Source organism: Pithys albifrons, chromosome 2, assembly GCF_047495875.1.
Source record: "Pithys albifrons albifrons isolate INPA30051 chromosome 2, PitAlb_v1, whole genome shotgun sequence".
NCBI classification, from domain to species: domain Eukaryota; kingdom Metazoa; phylum Chordata; class Aves; order Passeriformes; family Thamnophilidae; genus Pithys; species Pithys albifrons.
The window spans coordinates 44647969-44666657 of NC_092459.1; the positions used below are offsets into that span (position 1 = coordinate 44647969).

General features: G+C 43.4%; 1 protein-coding gene across 1 annotated transcript in view; it reads right to left on the reverse strand.

Annotated features, from left to right (window-relative positions):
• The window catches only part of SEC63 (SEC63 homolog, protein translocation regulator), a 63380-nt gene extending 49548 nt beyond the window's left edge, over positions 1-13832 (reverse strand). Inside the window, exon 1 of the mRNA XM_071548856.1 lies at positions 13604-13832. Coding sequence (XP_071404957.1) covers positions 13604-13727 — 124 coding nt within the window. The 5' untranslated portion in view covers positions 13728-13832. The remainder of the gene's footprint in view (positions 1-13603) is intronic.
• Positions 13833-18689: the final 4857 nt, after the last annotated feature.

The following is an 18689-nucleotide window of genomic DNA, read 5'->3' on the forward strand; positions in this document are numbered from 1 at the left end:
GGCCCATATCCAGCTTTTCACACATGAGAATTCCCAAGTCTTTCTCTGCAAGGCTGCTCTTAATGAATCCCAGTCTGTACTCCCATCTGGGGTTGCCCTGACACAGGTGCAGCATCTCTCGGGCCCACTTCTCAAGTTTGTCCAGGTCCTCCAGGATGACATCCCATTCTTCAGGAGTGTCACCTGCATTACTCAGCTTCATGTCATCTGTAAACTTGATGAGGGTGCACCCAATCTTTCTATCATTGATAGAGCTACTAAAGAGACAGAGCCCCAAGGGACGTCATTCAGCACCAGCCTCCACCTGGATATAGTCACTGACCACAAAGCTCTGGCTACATCCATCCAGCCAATTCCTTATCCACTGAATAATCCACCCTTTAATTTCTATCAGTCCAATCAGAAGATAAGGATGTCAGTTCTGGGCCCCTCAGTTCAGAAAGGACATTGAGGTGCTGGAGCGGGTCCAGAGAAGAGCAACAAGGCTGGTGAAGGGACTGGAGCACAAGCCCTGTGGGGAGAGGCTGAGGGAGCTGGGGTTGTTTAGCCTGGAGAAGAGGAGGCTCAGAGGTGACCTCATCACTGTCTACAACTACCTGAAGGGAAGTTATAGCCAGCTGGGGGTTGGTCTCTTCTCCCAGGCACTCAGCAATAGGACAAGGGGGCACGGGCTCAAGTTCTGCTAGGGGAAATTTCAGTTGGAGATCAGAAAAATATTCTTTCCAGAGAGAGTAATCATTGGATTAGGCATTGGAATGAGCTGCCCAGAGAGGTGGTGGATTCACCTTCCCTGGAGGTTTTTAAACTGAGATTGGCCATGGCACTGAGTGCCATGATCTGGTAAATGGACTGGAGTTGGACCAAGGGTTGGACTTGATGAGCTCAGAGGTCTTTTCCAATCCAGTCAATTCTATGATTCTATGTAAGACCATCACAGAGGCCTTACAGGAGTTTAGGTAGATGACACAGGTTGGTCTTCCCTTGATATTGCAGTCACTTCCTTTGTATGCCAGGTTAACAATGCCGGTATCACTAGAGAAAGTTTAAGTAAATAACTTGACTCCTCTTGATCAGTGTTTACATATGTCTCTGGAATATCCAGGTCTGTAAGCCAGAGGTGTCTGCTTTTTCTGGATGGGCAACCTAGACCACACAGTTCTTGGGTAAAAACAGAAGAACTGAACACTTCAAGTTGGAGGCGATCTCTGGAGATGACTTAATCCAACTCTGCTGCTCAGAGGTGGGTCAACAAAGCAGCTGCTCAAGGTCTGGCTGTAGCCTTGGAGTAGCTTCAAGGACAGAGCTCACTGTGCCTCTGAGCAAGCTGCTCTACAGTTTGGTCATTCTCATGGGGCAACAATTTTTCTCATACCTGTCTCAACCTCTGTTCATTTAGCAAACACACAATGGGTGAAGAACACAGTACACACAAACACAGGAGGAAGCTGTTCACAGGCTGGATTGCTGTTTCCATAGATTGTGTCTACAACTGAGCCATGCCTGACTTTTTAAGTTTAGTTTTGAAGTTCAACCATCTTATATATTTGTTTCCAAAGAAACAGGAGGATACACTTAACCCTTAGGAATGCCTCACATATTATCCCTATCTAGACCTAACCTTTTTGTTTCAGGCTCTAGAGGTTCCAATAAATGCTCCATAAGAAAATCTAAGGGAGATTCTTATCCTACTGAGGAAAGAAACAAGAATTACACATTTACTGGAAATGGGCAATTCTAGAAGACAGAAAACAGAAAGAGGTACCTGGAATCACACAGAAAAGTTTTGATCTCCAGACTCTTGTTTCAGCTGCAACAAACACAGGTCAGTGTCAAGGAAAAAAATACCATAAATAAGGCTATTGGCATCAATAGTATTGTGTTCAGTTCTGGGCCCCTCAGTTCAGGAAAGATACTGAGGGGCTGGAGCGGGTCCAGAGAAGAGCAACAAGGCTGGTGAAGGGACTGGAGCACAAGCCCTATGGGGAGAGGCTGAGGGAGCTGGGGTTGTTTAGCCTGGAGAAGAGGAGGCTCAGAGGTGACCTCATCACTGCCTACAACTACCTGAAGGGAAGTTCTAGCCAGCTGGGGGTTGGTCTCTTCTCCCAGGCACTCAGCAGTAGGACAAGGGGGCACGGGCTCAAGCTCTGCCAGGGGAAATTGAAGTTGGAGATCAGAAAAAAATTCTTTCCAGAGAGAGTAATCAGGCATTGGAATGGGCTGCCCAGAGAGGTGGTGGATTCACCATCCCTGGAGGTTTTTAAACTGAGATTGGACGTGGCACTGAGTGTCATGATCTGGTAAATGGACTGGAGTTGGACCAAGGGTTGGACTTGATGATCTCGGAGGTCTTTTCCAACCCAATCAAGTCTATGATTCTATGAATACTTGTATCTAAAGCATGTAAGTTTAAAAATATCATAGTCAATTTGTAGAACAACCAAAAGCTACCCAAAAAACTAACATCCAGAATACATGGAAGCCACTGGTTTTCCATCATTCTACATCAAACAGCAGGAAAGAAGAGCAGTACAACTTAACCTCCTGCATCCTTTCTACCTTCAGGCTACCAGGAAAAGCAAAGGCAGAAACTCTGAAATACAACTCCTGTGGACTCTGTCAGAAAAAGAAATAGGAAGGAATGCACATGAAACATTCTGCCCACCAGAGGTAGACAACTCATCCAAAGGAGAATGCTGCTTGGTTTGAAAGAAAATGACTTCTTTCAGCAAGGTATACAGAGTGACACAGTTCTGCAGCCCTAAGAAATGCCAAGATCACTTTAAAACAGACTTTCACAAAACTTATTTGTAGCATGTCATCCTCTTTCTGCACCCAATGGAAAACTTGTACCTGTGGAAAGCATCAAGAAATGCAAGTAATGAGTAAAGGCTACAACCCAAGGGCACCACAGCTCTAAACACTGAATTTCTTCTGGTAAAACTGAGGGCAAAAGGCTCAGCTGAAACACCGCTCTGGAGTTTCTGGGGTTGTTCATTTTTATTTGAGGTTTTACAGTTTTAATCCTCTAAACTGTGCACTAAACAGGTTCCTGTTTACTTTCAAAAGCCTTATATATGCATATATATAAAATCTGAAGTGTGGGACTTTTTCGTGCTTCAACAATCACAGAAATTAAAAAATTGTACAAACAATTTATTTACTGAGGTCTTGAAATGAGGCCCTCTGAACAAATTTACTTTTCTAAGCACTGAATCATTTCTCAGATAACAGCTCATGAACACAAGTATGAAAAGGCTACCCCAGTGCCTTACTGGGCCATTGTTGCTTAAGGCTATTGACATGCTCCTTGATAATTATTATAAAATAAGGATATAGTATGGTTACTGAGAACATTATAAAAATTACATGATTAGGAAAAAACCCTACTCTTGCTTTCAAAAAAGCCACTAACAAACACTGATAATGATGTTTTAAAGCAGTAACCAGCCCTTGCCAGTAACTAAGAGGCAGGGTTTAAACTCACAGTGAACTCCAAAGCCAGCAACTCCTCCAAAGAACTAAGTAATTTCAAACCTTATTATAATAGGATTGACTTCTACTGTAGAGCCCCAAATTAAAGAGGTATGAAGCAAATTAAATTGATTGTAAAGTGTTCTAAAATGCAGCTGCTTAAACCCAGAAGCCTTCAAAAGACTACTAGTGTTTCTGTGAAGATTACTTTAAAACATTGTAAAAAAAGGAAAGTGTGTTTCAGGATACTGGGCATAGCAGTGAAGAATTAAATGATCCAATAGATGCTTTCTAACTTTAATGTCTATTATTGTAAGAATTGTCATCATTACCTTGAGTTTAGCTGCAAAGAGGTCATGTCCAAGTCAGCCTCTTCACTACAACATTTGCAGCTGAATAATCTGATCCTAGTTTTTTCCAAAGGTATTTGATATTTTTTCTGTCTAGCAAATATTCATAGAAATAATGCAAAAATAGAATGTGTTTTGAGTAACACATTGTTAACTATTAAAACTCCAAGCAGCTCATAAACTACAAAAAGTCCCCTGAAAGACTTTAATAGCAAGGCTGCTTTTTCCAGAGCATGTTTTGCTGCCAACTAGATTAAGCTTAAAAAGGACAAAAAGTAACCCAGCTTTTTATTTACACAGTTCCACACGTGTGTGCTGACCAAAAGATAACATTTGTTCCTAACTATTTGTAATAAACAGCAACCTAAGATGATTCAACATCTTGCAAGTTAACTTCTTTTCAGAGTTTACTTACTCAAACTTTTTGTTTACAGCCAGCCTTGCTGGTGTCAGGGCACAGTTCCACACTGCACTGCTCCTAACCAAGCCATCTCCAAATCTTGTGCTTCCTATTAGTACACTGCCTTAGTTGCACTGACAAAACTGTCAGTGGGAATAACTATACTAAATTTTATTGCTACATCCCCTAAATTATCAAATTTATAGTAGGGCTGGACCTACAGGTGGATTGCAAAACTTTAACAGAATCTGAGAAGAATCAAAAAACTTGCCATTTTAATATGGAACAACAGACATGAGTTAAGCTTAATTTTAGATGAATCAACAACGCTGGGCAGCAAAATTACACTCTTAATTATTAGTTTGATTTTATCAGTTCAGTGTGGTAGGAAACAAGAATTCATTCAATCCAAAACAAATGCAGACAGAAGTCACTTAGCATATCACCAATCACTAAAAATGCCTGTACTCAATATTGTTCGGATGCACAGCTCAAAGAAACTATAATAAAGGACAGAACTAGTGGATGCAGGGATAGGTACCATACATCTATTTATCATCAGTGAGGCTTTTGTAAATATAAAGTCCTCTAAAGGAAGTAAACCTATGGACAAGGAGATCCTCCCGATACAGTCTGTGGTTCCCAAAAGGATTTTGAAAGGTTCCTCTCAGAAGTCTCTCAGGACAACCACCTAACTTTTGCAAAAAATAAATACTTGACTAGGAGACAGAGTGAATGGCCAATTCTCACAGCAGAAGGAAATCACCAGGAGCTCTGTAGGAATTGAAATTACAACACTCATATTTCACTAATAAGTAACCTCAGTAAAAGGGTGAGCAGCAAAATAAGGCTTCTTTATGATATTAACCTATTGTGGGTAACAAGGACAAGGGCATCCTGAAGAATTGTAAAGATCAAGCAAGCAGACTACAGAGTGGCATATGAAATTCAGGGTATGAAAATGTAAAGAGCAGTGGGGACTACCCTAATTTTCTATATACAATGATGAGCTTGAGGCTGACCATTATCTCTCAGGAAGGCAATCTTGGTGTTGTGAAAAACCATTCTATGTAAACCTCAGCTGAATGCTTATTACTTATAAAAATCAAAGCAAATGTTTAAAGCATTCCTATGTGGAAAGGAAGGAAATATTATTCCACCACATAAGCTTGAGGCATGTGCAAGCTTGAGGTTGTACATACCTCAGGTATGATGCACTGTCCTAGTCCCCACCTCTCACAGAGGGGCAACTAGAAAGTATTTGACTAAGGTGAGCAAGGGCCAAACATATGAGATTTACATCCAAAATATAAGCTACAAATCTTCCAGCTGGGAGAGAGCAAAGTGAGAGGAGGAAATAGAAGGCTGTAAAAAAACCTAAGTGACAGCCAGGGCAGATAGCACTTAGTGTTTACTGCCTCTTCCAGTAGAGCAAATAAGGATTGTCAAGCAACATCAGAAGACAGTGCAAAAAAAAGGGGATTATTTTCAGTGCAGGCAGCAGAGCTGGGGACCACCTTGCCACTAGGATGGTACAGATGCTCTCGTAAGAGAGCCACTAAACTGAAAACCACTGGACACGTGGAGACTATACAAAGGAAGCACAATTTCTGCTTGTCCTGTTATTCCTTCCTTAAGGCATTCACTTCTGTAATACCGCATAAAAAAGACACCTGACCTGACCCAATATATCCCTTCTTTTGTTTCTAAAGAAAAAAGGGTATTTGAAACATTATTGGCAAGCCTTTGTAGAAGCCTCAATGGTAGCAAATCACACAGTTTCAAACAGTTCATCCAGCAAACCAAGACAAAGGAATCTTCTGAATTCAAAATGCTTGTAAGCATTTTCTTTAAAAGGGAAATAATAAGTGAAGGTCTGAAAACACCTCTTCAATCTTCTTAATTGCATACTTACTTAAAAACTGGTGAAGACACTAAACTTTTCACTCAGGAAAGAAATTAAGTACCTATTTTGGGCCTCTCCCAGGTCTTGGTATGTTCTAGCCAGCACGACCCCCCTCACCATGAAAATGGAGACACGTGTGTCAGGTCCTGGCTAATAACTCAGGGAAAGGCCTACAAACCCCACAGGGGCAGAAGGCACCACTGCAGGGTACAAGGATGCAGCAGCAGCAGCCTAGTCTATACTTATTTCAACTACTGCAGATCTGAACCCCTCTTCACAGGCATGAATTTGAAGAACAAATTAAAAAAAAACCAACACCACAACCAACCCACACAAAACAAACAAAAACCACAAAAAAAATCCATTAATGGAATCGCTGATAGTTCCAGTCTTTGCCATTTACCTTGCTCCTCTCTCAAAATTCCTGCTCCTCCTGCAAGAATGGTTTAGCTGCTCATGAAACCATAACAGAATCATCACAGTTCACTCTTGAATATATCAGCTGAAATAGCACACACCTGAATTCTCTAAAACACAGCCTGTAAAACCTGGTAGCTCAGTGTCATCTCTGTGAGTAGCCCAGATATTCTTGCAGAATAATGAACTAAATGAACAAGGTGTGTAATAAAACTTTCAGTACTCTGGTTATGCAATTTTCAATAACAAAGTTTTGAAACTAGAAACTACTTTATTTTTTTCATGTTGCATTTAAGGAAGGTAAAGTTCTTGTAATAGCTTGATCTTTAACTTGACACAAAAAGCTCTTTAGAGTTAAGCATTCTGGACAGTCTTGAAGCTACTCAACTAATTTCTAAAACAAAGGGCTATTAATTTCATTCTACTGCTAGGAAGATACAGTGCTCATAAGAAGACTACAATACTTGAAAAAATTCCATGAAATTACAGGCATTTTTTTTCCTCCCACAAATAACAGAGCAGTTTGGATAACTGTCCAAATGCTTTGTTTTGAAAAATATTTTTAGTGATAATTGCTAGGCATCACTAGTGACATCTCATGATGTTTGCCCCTTCTTCAAATGTTTCTCAAAAAACCCCTACTGCTTCAAAACAGCAATATAGTAAAAAAAAATTATTAAAACAATGTTAAGCATCACCATTACATTGTATTCTGCCTTTTAAAAGTCACCTAATAAGATGTGTTTTTCTGAACTTAACATGGTTTAAGTCAACCATGGTACACTCAATCTCTCAGTACCTCAAAAATCTCAATTTATATGTAATAACAGTTCTTAAATGCATAACTGCATTTCACTGACTCTCCTCCCACTTCCTGACACAGTGATGAAAGGTTAAAAGGAAAGGATAAGCACACACACATATGGGCACAAAATGCTTATATTCACAGATATCAAGTTTTCACACCCATGCTTATCCACCACAGTAGCAATGAGCGTGGCATCCTGTGGTTTCATCCTGTCCTTTTATCTTGTCCTTTACCAGCATCCTGTACTTTATTCTGTATTACCAAATACCAAAATGCTGTGAAATACTTTTGGAGTAAGGTTCATGAGATTGCAATGAGCTGTGGGCAAGGACAGGCATCACAATTAACCCACTCCAACCAAACCTACCTCACACCAGTGCGTGAGAAGCAGCACAGAACAATTTGACCAGGAGTGGGAACAGCAGACACTGCTTCCTCTCCCCCAGCTGTTGTGAGATCCAAGTGCTCATTACTCCACTACAGATAAAACAGAGGAATCACTGCCTGCATGGTCTATGCTGACTTGAGTCACATCTCAGTTGCAGACTCACTGTTCGTCCTTAGAGAGCCAAATAAGCTTTACAGCCTCAGTTCCGCTACTTCCATCTTAAGGCAGGGCATTAATACAAATCTCTGAAGACAGACTCAAGGTATATGAAAAATACACCAAAAAATTACAGAGAAACCTTCATATTTATGCTACTACATAGAGATATCCAGTATAGTGTACAGAGAAGTACAGTTCCTAACACAGTCAACCTTTGCAGAAGAACTTTCTCAGGTCTTCTACTCAAGGTTGTGAAAGTGGGTGCCAGTTACTACCTCCCTACAGGAGTATGCAAAAAAGCCTCCTGCTTCAGAACAGCAATACAGTAAAAAATTAACCAAATAGTACTAAGTATCAACATTATGTTATAGTCTCCCTTTTAAGAGCCACCTAGTAAGCTGTATTTTTAAAATATTTCTGCACTCCATCCACCCTCAAAACAAAAAGGCAGGACTAGAGCCAGGGCTCTCAAACTGCCTATGCTACTTCCTAGAGGCACAGCATCTTCAAACATTAGCAGGGAACAGCCTCTTTTAGCCAGATTTTTTAAAGGTTTTCTTTGTGTTAACCCAGTGCTCTTCAAGAAAACTTTATCTCAAACCAAAACACTTGAGAGGGAAAAAAGGTTGGAGAGCAGGAGGACAACAAATAACCAGGGCTGAGGAGCAATAAAAACAACAAAAACACCAACAAAAATTAAACATAACCAACCAACTAAAAACAAACAGACAAAAAGCCACACACACCCTTTGCATGGATTTCTATCACAATGACAGTACACTGAACACCTTTTATCCATTTCATATCAACACTTTTTCCTACATACAAAATGCAGCAGCTCTTTTTTTCCATTTCCTACAGCAATTTTTCTATTCTTATAGTTCAAGAAGGAAGATCTACGTCCCAAGCAGAATAGCTCCTCTCTCAGAAAAGAGGCTGCAAACTTGTATTAATGTTATCCTTCATTCACAGGTGTTCCTCTTTGGGGGTTTTGAACTGTTTTCAACATCTTGTTTTGTTGAAGTTACTGTAAAAGACTCAGGATAGTGACATTTACTATTTCCAGCAGTTTTGTAACACATTATGAATACCCAATGCCCTAAAACAGGACAATTTATTTAATGCAGACCTAAATAAACTAAAAAAAAAAGGATGAAATAAAAAACTTCCAAATAGATGTACTTAACTACTAAGCACATCACAGTCTATGGCCACCTGTTTCAGTACAGCTTTATAATTATGAGTCTCAATTCAGCAGCACAGGTGTAAGTCAAAAAGTACACAAAGTTCAGCAAACACATCAGCATTGTGCAACAACTGGCACATTATCCAACTAAATTAATTCACCTCTTGCTCTCCATTTCCTTTCTAGATGCTGACATTTAACCTACACAAGCCTTCACTGAAATAGGTTCAAAGCAAGTCCAACAACAGGAAGATGCTTTGATGGGCACTCCTCCATCCCAGTTGCTGAGTAAAAAAACCATCTTTTCTTCAACTCTCACAATTAACTTCTTGAAAAACAGCCTAAAAATTCCCATTGCAGAAAACACTTTCTAGTTAAGAAGCAAGTCTGCACCAGAATAACTTTTTAGCAATCATATATTTTGTTCCAAAATGAGAACAGTCCTTGCAATAGTTTTCCTCACAGTAATTAGGCTACATTTATACCAGTATTTTCCCGAAACAGAGGTGATCCAGAAAAGGTATGAAATTCTTCAGCAATTAAACACACATACACACATACATGTTTCAAAGATACAAGTCAAGGATAAACAATATAGCAGTTTCACCAACACCTGAAGCCACGACCACCACTGAAAGAATCAGTCTTCTTCCCTCAGTCACATCCTGCACCATCTCAAGCAGCTACAAAGTACCACCCAGAAACTAATACACATTAAAAGTAAGACAGAAGGAAAAAAAAAAAGTTAAAAATTAATCTTAGGTAAAACAAATTTCTACCAGTCCCCTACACTGCTCATGTGCTCTATTTGGTTCAAGTGAGGGTGAGAAACAAGACTTACTCTGCTAGAGCACTGCTACCTTAATGCAGTTATAAAACTGCAGCCCAAGACACAAAGCTGAACAATTAACCTTTTATAAGAGTCTCATTAGCTCTACAGTGAACGCAGAGAAGGTAAAGTCATCGGGAGAAATCTGGTTTTAAAAGCCAATTATCTGCTCGTTTGTTTTATCAAAGCTGAGGTAATGAAATTATGACATTTCCAGGGTGACTGGCACACCACAGCAAAGCCCTCCCAAACATTAGTACCAACCCCTACCACAGGCTGCAGCAACACTTCATATGGACTCTCTTAGAATGCCTGGAGAAGGCAGGTTTAGACACCCAGAAAGTAAAAGCAGCTCAAATTTTACTCAGGACTTTTGAGACACAAATTGTGCTGTTCTTCCCAATAGTAGTATTGAAAAGGCCTTTCAGAAGTTTAAGAAGCACTAAGAGCAAAATCTTAATGGCTTGCCAAAAGGCTATCCTACCAAAAATCTGGCATTACGTAACACATTTTGAGTTTCCTCAATGTAGTAAAGCAATACAGATACAGTCTTACTCTCTCATCTTCACTATGGCAAAAGCAAACACTGATTTTGGGGGATTTTATTTATTCTGTGAGCATTTACTACAAACCTACAGAGAGAACAAATCCTAAAATGTTGCAGTCCGTCAGCAACTCCCCAGTTTTTGCTGTTCCTCTCCCTCCACTGGAATTCTCTACTGTATCATGTACCAGCAATCCATGGCAGTGCATTTGTAGAAGGCAACAGTGAGCACCGAAGGCTCGATCTCCCCACTAAAAGCATTTCACTCTTGCTTCAGAGTAGTTCTAGCCTGCTTTTACAGAACAATGTGGCCGAAGCTCATCTTCTAACCTAGTTTTTACCAAAAAAGGAATCTGCTCTGTGTCTTCTGGATACTCTGGATTGCATTGCAAGAGGGTCTCAAAGCAAGGAGGACAGACAGATCTGATCTGCTTCAAAAGTTCCCTAAGATCTGTTTTTTTCACTGCCCCCAGGCTCTCCCGCAGCTGGAGCTGAAACAGCTCATCTGTCCAGCTGCACCTCCCCAAGTCCACGCAGGGCACACAGCATGGGTTCTCCAGCACAGGTAGGGCAAAACACTATTATAGAACAAAAATGTTAGTTGGTTCTACACACAGAGAGCAGAGTCTTGGCAGAGCTTATTCAGTTTGGCCCAGTACTGTGCCTCACTGGCTGGAAACCCTGCTGTAAATGAGCATAAAAATAAACATCTCACATCAACATCCAGATATTCCTGCTCATTAAAGGAATCAGGAACTAGCACTGCTGGAAGATTTCTATTCTCAAGACCCAGGCCTTCTCTTAGCTTCTGAAATATGTGTTTTGGTTTATTGGGTTTTTTAAACTAGCAAATTACTCTGAAAACAGGAATTCATGGCTAAATGATCTCTATTTTGCATCATTACAAGGTTTTAATTTATTCCTGAAATCTGGTTCAAATGCTTGAACAGGTATGGTTGAATTAATACAAAAAACTGTGAGAAAACTAATGAGCAGAATTTTCTGGAAATGAGTCACCCTTAAGCCATACACTTAAACAACTCAAGCATCACAATATTCTACTACTTAACAGACTTAGTAAGATCTTTCTTAGTAGATGAATTTTAGTTCCAGATGTTGACCTGCACAACACCTCAACTCTCATCTAAAAAATGCCTACAGAACAGAACTCAGTTAGGAGACTGTAGGCACACTCTTAATCTATATGCTAAAAATTGGGCTATATTCACATTTTAAAATCAATTAAGACAATTATAAGGCAGAAATAATTCTTTCATTTCCATTCATTGCTATGTCTGGTGATTTTCACTTAGCTGATTAATTTTTTTGTACCAACAACATAATAAAATTTATCTTTTGTTTTGGAGAGTATGGTTTGATACAGCCTTACAAGAATCTAGAACTAATTGCAGAACAATACGCAGCAGGCCCTCCATGCACTGGACAATGCTGGTTAGAGGGAAAGAAATCAGTAATGTTTAATGGCAGGCCTATTTGAAAACTGGGTGAAATCCATATAGCCATATTCCAAAATCAGGTTTTCACTTCCTGCCATTCTCTAAGGATATCTGAAGATCAAATACTTAAGGTGAGTAAAGTTTTTCCAAGTCTGACAGCATTTGTACAGTTTTTCCTGCTTCTGCCAGCCCTATGAAACTGAAGTTAACATCACTGAGTGTCCCTGCCCACCACACCGTCCTGCACAGCACCTCTAGGAAGTTACAACCATTTTTCCAAGCAGCAGCTCATAAGAACTACAGAGGAAGTAAAGCACTATTCAAGAGAAACAGTAATTTTCTTCCCCACTGCCTCCCACCCTTCACCAGAACAAAAATAAAATAAAAATACTGAGTTTTGGAGAGAGGTTACAGAAGCAATTTTCTCCCTCAGAGCCCCTGTTCCTTAAAAACAACCCAAAGATTACAAAATGTCTTCACCAACAGTAATGCCTTCCTCTTGCAACAGACAGGGCACAGAAAGACGAGGCAGAGCAACCTTTCTTTTCAGCAGAAAGAACTGCTCCTCAGCCATACAACAGGTAGTACCTGGAGGGCAGACCAATCCTCCCAAGAGGTTCTCTACTCAGTGCCCCGTCAGAAACCACACGCACATCTGTCAGCAAACCAACACTGCGAACAGCTCCTATTTAGCACCAAAACGCCTGTTCTGCCTCACTCCCCAACAGAAGGTACAGGATTAAGATTTCACTGTTGAGTATCTCTTTTTCACATAAAACTAAGTTAAGGGGAATCTGGCAAGCCATTCAAAACGGCATCAAAACCACTAAGTAACCACCAGATACTGAACGTAGAAAGATGCAGGGAACAAAAGGGATTCTTCTCAGATTGCACGGCACAAGTGTTCTGAAGAGGTCAGTAGGTGTCAGCGATGGGAATCCACATCAAGCATCCCTGTTTTATTCAGTGTTTACTACCCTGCCTTTAAACACGATTTTTAATCTCAAAACTGCCGTTAAAATTGCAGCCTATATACCCAAACGCCTTTTTCTTACAAGAATAGAGGGATACAGTAAAGAAAAAGAGGAAAATCATTTTGGAAATGAAATTCTGAACTGTTAGGAGAAACTTTCTAACATTGCTCGGGGACACAAAGCATCACCCGGAAAGGTGGCACAGAAATGCAACCCTTCGGACATTTCACCGTGACTTGTAACAGAAAAAAAAATCGCTATTTTCGCACTCGCTGTGACCTTACGGCACATAAAAGAAGAGCCCTGTAACTTTTCCACTCTGGCCTCAACTCAATAGCTTATTCTCTTCCCTACGAGTAAAATTTAGGTCACCCGCGCTGGAACACTCCGGGAAGGCAGGGAGGGAAGCCCAAGCCCCGAACAAAGCCCGGACCCAGCGCCGCGATGACTCTGCAGGAGCCGCGGCGGGCGCTGCGCTGGGGCGGCCCCTCGGCCCCGCCGGGAGCGCTCCGGGCTCCGGGCGAACACCCCGCGGGGCCTCCGCCCCCAGCCCCGGGCACGCCGGGGGGCAGAGAGGGCAGGGCAGGGCAGGGCAGGGCTGGGCCGACGGCTCCTTCTTGGCCCGACCCGGCTCGGCCCCGCGGGGAGCGGCGTGGGGGGAGTGGAGCGGAGCGCTGCGGAGGAGCCGGCCGTGCCCGGGGCTGGGCCGCTCACCGGCGTGCTGGTCCCGCGGCCACAGGTAGTAGGTGGCGGGGATGACGATGAGCCCCACGAAGCTGGTGAGGAAGTAGAAGAACGTGTTGCCGCTGTCGTCGTACTGGAACTGCTGCCCCGCCATGTCCGCGCCGGCCGCCCCTGCCCGCCGCTGCTGCCGCCCGCGGCCCCCCGGTGTCACCGCCCCGGGGCCGATCCAGCCGCGCCAGGATCCCGCGAGATCCCACGCCGCCCGCCCCTTCCCGGGCCAGAAGGAGACGTGTCACTGCCGAGCCACCATAGCTGCGCTGTGGCGTCACGGGCCCGGCCCCCAGAGCCCCCGCCGGCCGCGGGTTGGCTCCTCCAAAGGCCCCGCCTCTCAGGAGCGCGGGATCCATCCCGGAACCCCCGGATGGGCAAGGATAGGCAAGGATGGGCAGGCAGCGGCGGGTGGCAGCTGGTCTGGCCGCCCTGCCATGGCAGGGCCGTCTGAGAGCGCATGGCACAGGGTCACAGAATGGGCCGGGTTGGAAGGGACCTCTGGAGATCTCCTAATCCAACCCCCCTGCCAAGGCAGGGACACCCAGAGCAGGTGACACAGGAACTCATCAGGTGGGTTTGGAATGTCTCCAGAGAGGGAGACCCCACGACCATCCTGGGCAGCCTGTTCAGTGCTCTGCCACCCTCAGCAGTAGCCAGCAGGACCAGGGAAGTGATCCTTCCCCTGTACTCAGCGCTGGTGAGGCCACACCTTGAGTGTTGTGTTCAGTTCTGGGCCCCTCAGTTCAGGAAAGATACTGAGGGGCTGGAGCGGGTCCAGAGAAGAGCAACAAGGTTGGTGAAGGGACTGGAGCACAAGCCCTGTGGGGAGAGGCTGAGGGAGCTGGGGTTGTTTAGCCTGGAGAAGAGGAGGCTCAGAGGTGACCTCATCACTGTCTACAACTACCTGAAGGGAAGTTATAGCCGGCTGGGGGTTGGTCTCTTCTCCCAGGCACTCAGCAATAGGACAAGGGGGCACGGGCTCAAGCTCTGCCAGGGGAAATTGAAGTTGGAGATCAGAAAAAAATTCTTTATAGAGAGAGTAATCAGGCATTGGAATGGGCTGCCCAGAGAGGTGGTGGATTCACCATCCCTGGAGGTTTTTAAGATTGGCCGTGGCACTGAGTGTCATGATCTGGTAAATGGACTGGAGTTGGACCAAGTGTTGGACTTGATGAGCTCAGAGGTCTTTTCCAACCCTATCAATTCTGTGATTCTCAGTGTAAAGAAGCTCTTCCTCATGATGAGGTAGAACTTGTGTTGTAGTTTATGGCCATTGCTGCTCGTCCTGTCTCTGGGCACCAGTGAAGAGTCTGGCACCATCCTCTAGACACCTCCCTTTGAGATTCTTATATGCATAAATGAGATCCACTCTCAATATTGCCCAAACTAAACAGGCCCAGCTCCCTCCCTCAGTCTCTTCTCACAAGAGAGTTGCTCCAGACCTCTAATCATCTTTGTGGCCCTTTCCTGGACCTGCTCCGGTAGCTCCTTGACTTCTTTGAACTGAGGAGCCCAGAACTGGACACATTACTCCAAATATGGCCTCACCAGGGCTGAGTATAGGGGGAGAATCACCTCCCTGTTCCCAATTGTGTTGGTTGAAAGGTAAAACTGGTGGGAGGAATGAACCCAACTCAAGAGACGTTACAAGTCAGAGTTACAATTTACTAAAAAGATTACAATAAATACAATGATACCTGGTTTTAACACACAAAACCCCAAACAGATAACCCAGCTCCCTGGGGCATGAACAGAATGGTGTTCGTTTGCCCTTGTGCTGAGCACCACATGGTTTCCCCTGAGTGCAGAGTAAAAGGAAAGGAAAAACCTGTTGGTGAGGATGATGGTCACAGTCTGGTTGAGAGTGGCAGTCACAGTCCTGTTGAGGTTCTGGTCCTCCTCTGGATCTGATAGCTGGTACCAGAAGTCCCAACACCAAAGATTATATATGTACAGGTTCTGGTGGGAATGCCCAGTACCTCCCCCAGGGCAGGGAGTTTCACAATGGGTGATATATTCTGTGAGTCATGGGATATTTTTGGAATATTTGATGGTCTAGGACTTCCAACTGCCTGTTGTGCCAGTCCCTAATGGCCCATTAGCAGACATGGCCGCTCAGGCTGGGTGTGACGGTGCTGATGCCTCCCCAGAGGGGAGTTATCACAGCTGAGTCACTGGTGTGAAGACAGAAATATTTCTGTGCTTCACAGGGTTCTTTTAACACCCAGCTTGTAGCCTGAGGTGTCAGGTGTGCCCTGGGCAGCTGCTGCAAATGATCCATTATTAGCAGTTCATGAAGAATAACATAAAGCGTAAAGAATGTACAGTTTTGGTTACACCCATATAGTGTTAAACTGCTCTTGGCTGCCACAAGTGGGACAGCGAAGCACCTCAGGATGCCATTAGGCCTCCTGGATGCAAGGGCACACTCCCAGCTCATAGCCAATTTCTCATCCGCCAAGACTCAAGTCCTCCACAGAGCTGCTCTCCAGCAGGTTAGCCCCCAACCTGTACTGGTACTTGGGATTATTCCTCCCCAGGTGCAGTACCCTACACTTCCCCTTGTTGAACTTCATTAGGTTTCTCTCCAATTTTCCAGCGTATCAAGGTCCTGCTGAATCCATTCAGTAGTACAGGATTGCATCCAGATGGTTCTTGAATATCTCCAGTGAGGGAAACTCCACAACCTTTCTGGGCAGTCTGTCACAGTGCATAGTCACTCTTATAGTAGAGAAGTTCATTCTCATGTTTAGGTGGAAATTCCTGTGTATCACTTTCTGCCTGTTGCCTCTTGTCCTATTGCTTGACATCACCAAGAAGAGCCTGGGATAAAGAAAGTATTTCAGATATGATAAAGCTCTCAGGATTTGGAGAATGGATCCTCAGCAGCCATGTGAAAGCAAACATTTAAAATGTGTCCAATTCTGAATTCAGTTTCAGGAATGATCGTAGTCTGTAAGGGGCTGTGACCCTAAAGGTGTGAAATCAAAGGGCAGGCACTGTGATTCATCACACCATTGATGGCAACATCTTTGAGGTCGGCAAGGTTGCTAGTTAGTGAAGCCCATTCGTGAGAATATGCCCATCTCTGCAGCTTCACAGTCCAGTGTACAACCGCTCATAACCCTGATCCCATTAAAATCTCACAGATTCAGTACTTGTAAGTTCAGGCTATGGGAAAATGTGACACAGAAGTAGTGATGGCATCATGTGCAAGGGGCACATTAGGCATTCCTTAGAAAGAGTTTTTGTCCCAGCATCAGCAAAGACTGATACGGGAAGTGGAGATAAAGGTAACACAATGCCACAACCAATGAGTGGCACCAAATGTCCTGGTGCCATGATACAGTAATCCATGAATGAAAGAAATCTCTGATTTTTCTGGGAAAGGATTTTGTGTTAATTAAAATGTTTTTAAATAAAGGATCCTATTTTTTTCATTGATACTCTTTGTAATTGCTTCCATTCAGATCCTTGTAAGGTTCATAACCAAAGTTTAAGATATTTCCCTCTGTATCCTTTGGTATATTACACTGAGTATTGTGCACACTTTGCAGTGATGGCAACTGTCTGCAGTAGCAGTTTTGGAAGGTACCTGAATGCATGAAACTCACTTCCCTCTGGGTTTCAAGTCCTTAATATTTTACAGTGAGAGAGTGGAAAGCTTCTGTACAGTAAATAAGATGTAAGACAGATAAGAACCTATACATGTAGTCAGCCCAATTTTGTAAGCAGAGGAAATGCTCTTTCTCTAGCTCTGCTCATGTGCTGAGTTTGTTACTTCAGTGAGATAAGGGACAAAGCTCTCAAAGACAATTACATTCCTACAGGTTTTGTGAAAGCAGCCTGTTAAATGAGGAAGACATTTGAGTGCAACAGCTTGAAGGACCAGCAGTGGGCGAGCCAAGATCTTGCTAGACACTAAAATCCACACGGGAGGCAGTGCAAGCAAGTGCCCTGTAGAAAATCTCTGGTCCATTCTTTCAGCTGATCACAGGAGCCAGATCAGAAGGAAAGCAGATACTGCTCATGTTGCAGATCATCAGATGGTTTCTTAATGCCATTGTTTCAGAACACAGCTGCAGGTTTTCTAACTATTGTTGGCAATATCGCTTCTTTGCCCCATTGGCATGTGAGGGGATTGGTTGCCCCTGGTATCAACTGACCTAGTGAGGGAATCCTAAAGGTCTGCTTTCATCCTCCTCCTGTCTCTGCTTTCTCCCTGCCAGCCTGTTCCAGCTATTAGCCAGGAGCCACTGGAAACGAGGGTCTAAAAAAATTAATTCCTGCTGTCAGCTCCGGTATGCAGGTTTCCCCAGCCGGGAGAGGGGATGCCCCATATTGAATAGTAGTGAGCAGAGACCATTCTAGCCTAAACGCCAACAGTTTATTAAATACCATTCCCTACTGAGTCAATTTTCCAATAAAATGTGATGTTGATCCCTAGCATTCCAGGAAGAAGGAAAAAGAGATTTTTTTTCACTCATGGCCTGTCTGGAAGGTCACCCAGCTTAAAACAACCTCAGCTGCTTGGATTTCAAGGAGCAACTTGGTCCACTGAAGGTGAAGATAATGTTATGGGATCTCTTGAGTAGATAATGATTTCTAACCTAGAGGAATTTGATCTTCCCCAAATGCTCTCAAAATTCTTTAAGGACCTGTTGTGCCAACTCACAGAAGTGCTCTTTTTTGCAACACAGCTCTGTCATGCTACTAGCAGTTGTAGTGGGCCTTTCCACATGGGCAGAGTCTGCACAGATAGGTTCTGCAGCCATCGGGGCTGCCTCTAACATCTTAGGGCATACTCCTGCCATCCCTCTGGCTTCCCTTCAGCACCCTGCACCAGGTTCAAATTACTCAATGTTCCATACATGGTCATTTGCTCAGTGGTTTCACAGTCACCAGCACCTCTCGTGTACATCCACTGGTTATGTTTCTGATTGTTGGTTGCTGACTGCCTCTACTGAGTATGCACCTTCAGGCTTTTATCAGGCTTTGTTACAAAAATGCAACTAATGAGTTCAATCCTACCTTAATTCCTAACCATGAAAGCCAGAGACTCAAA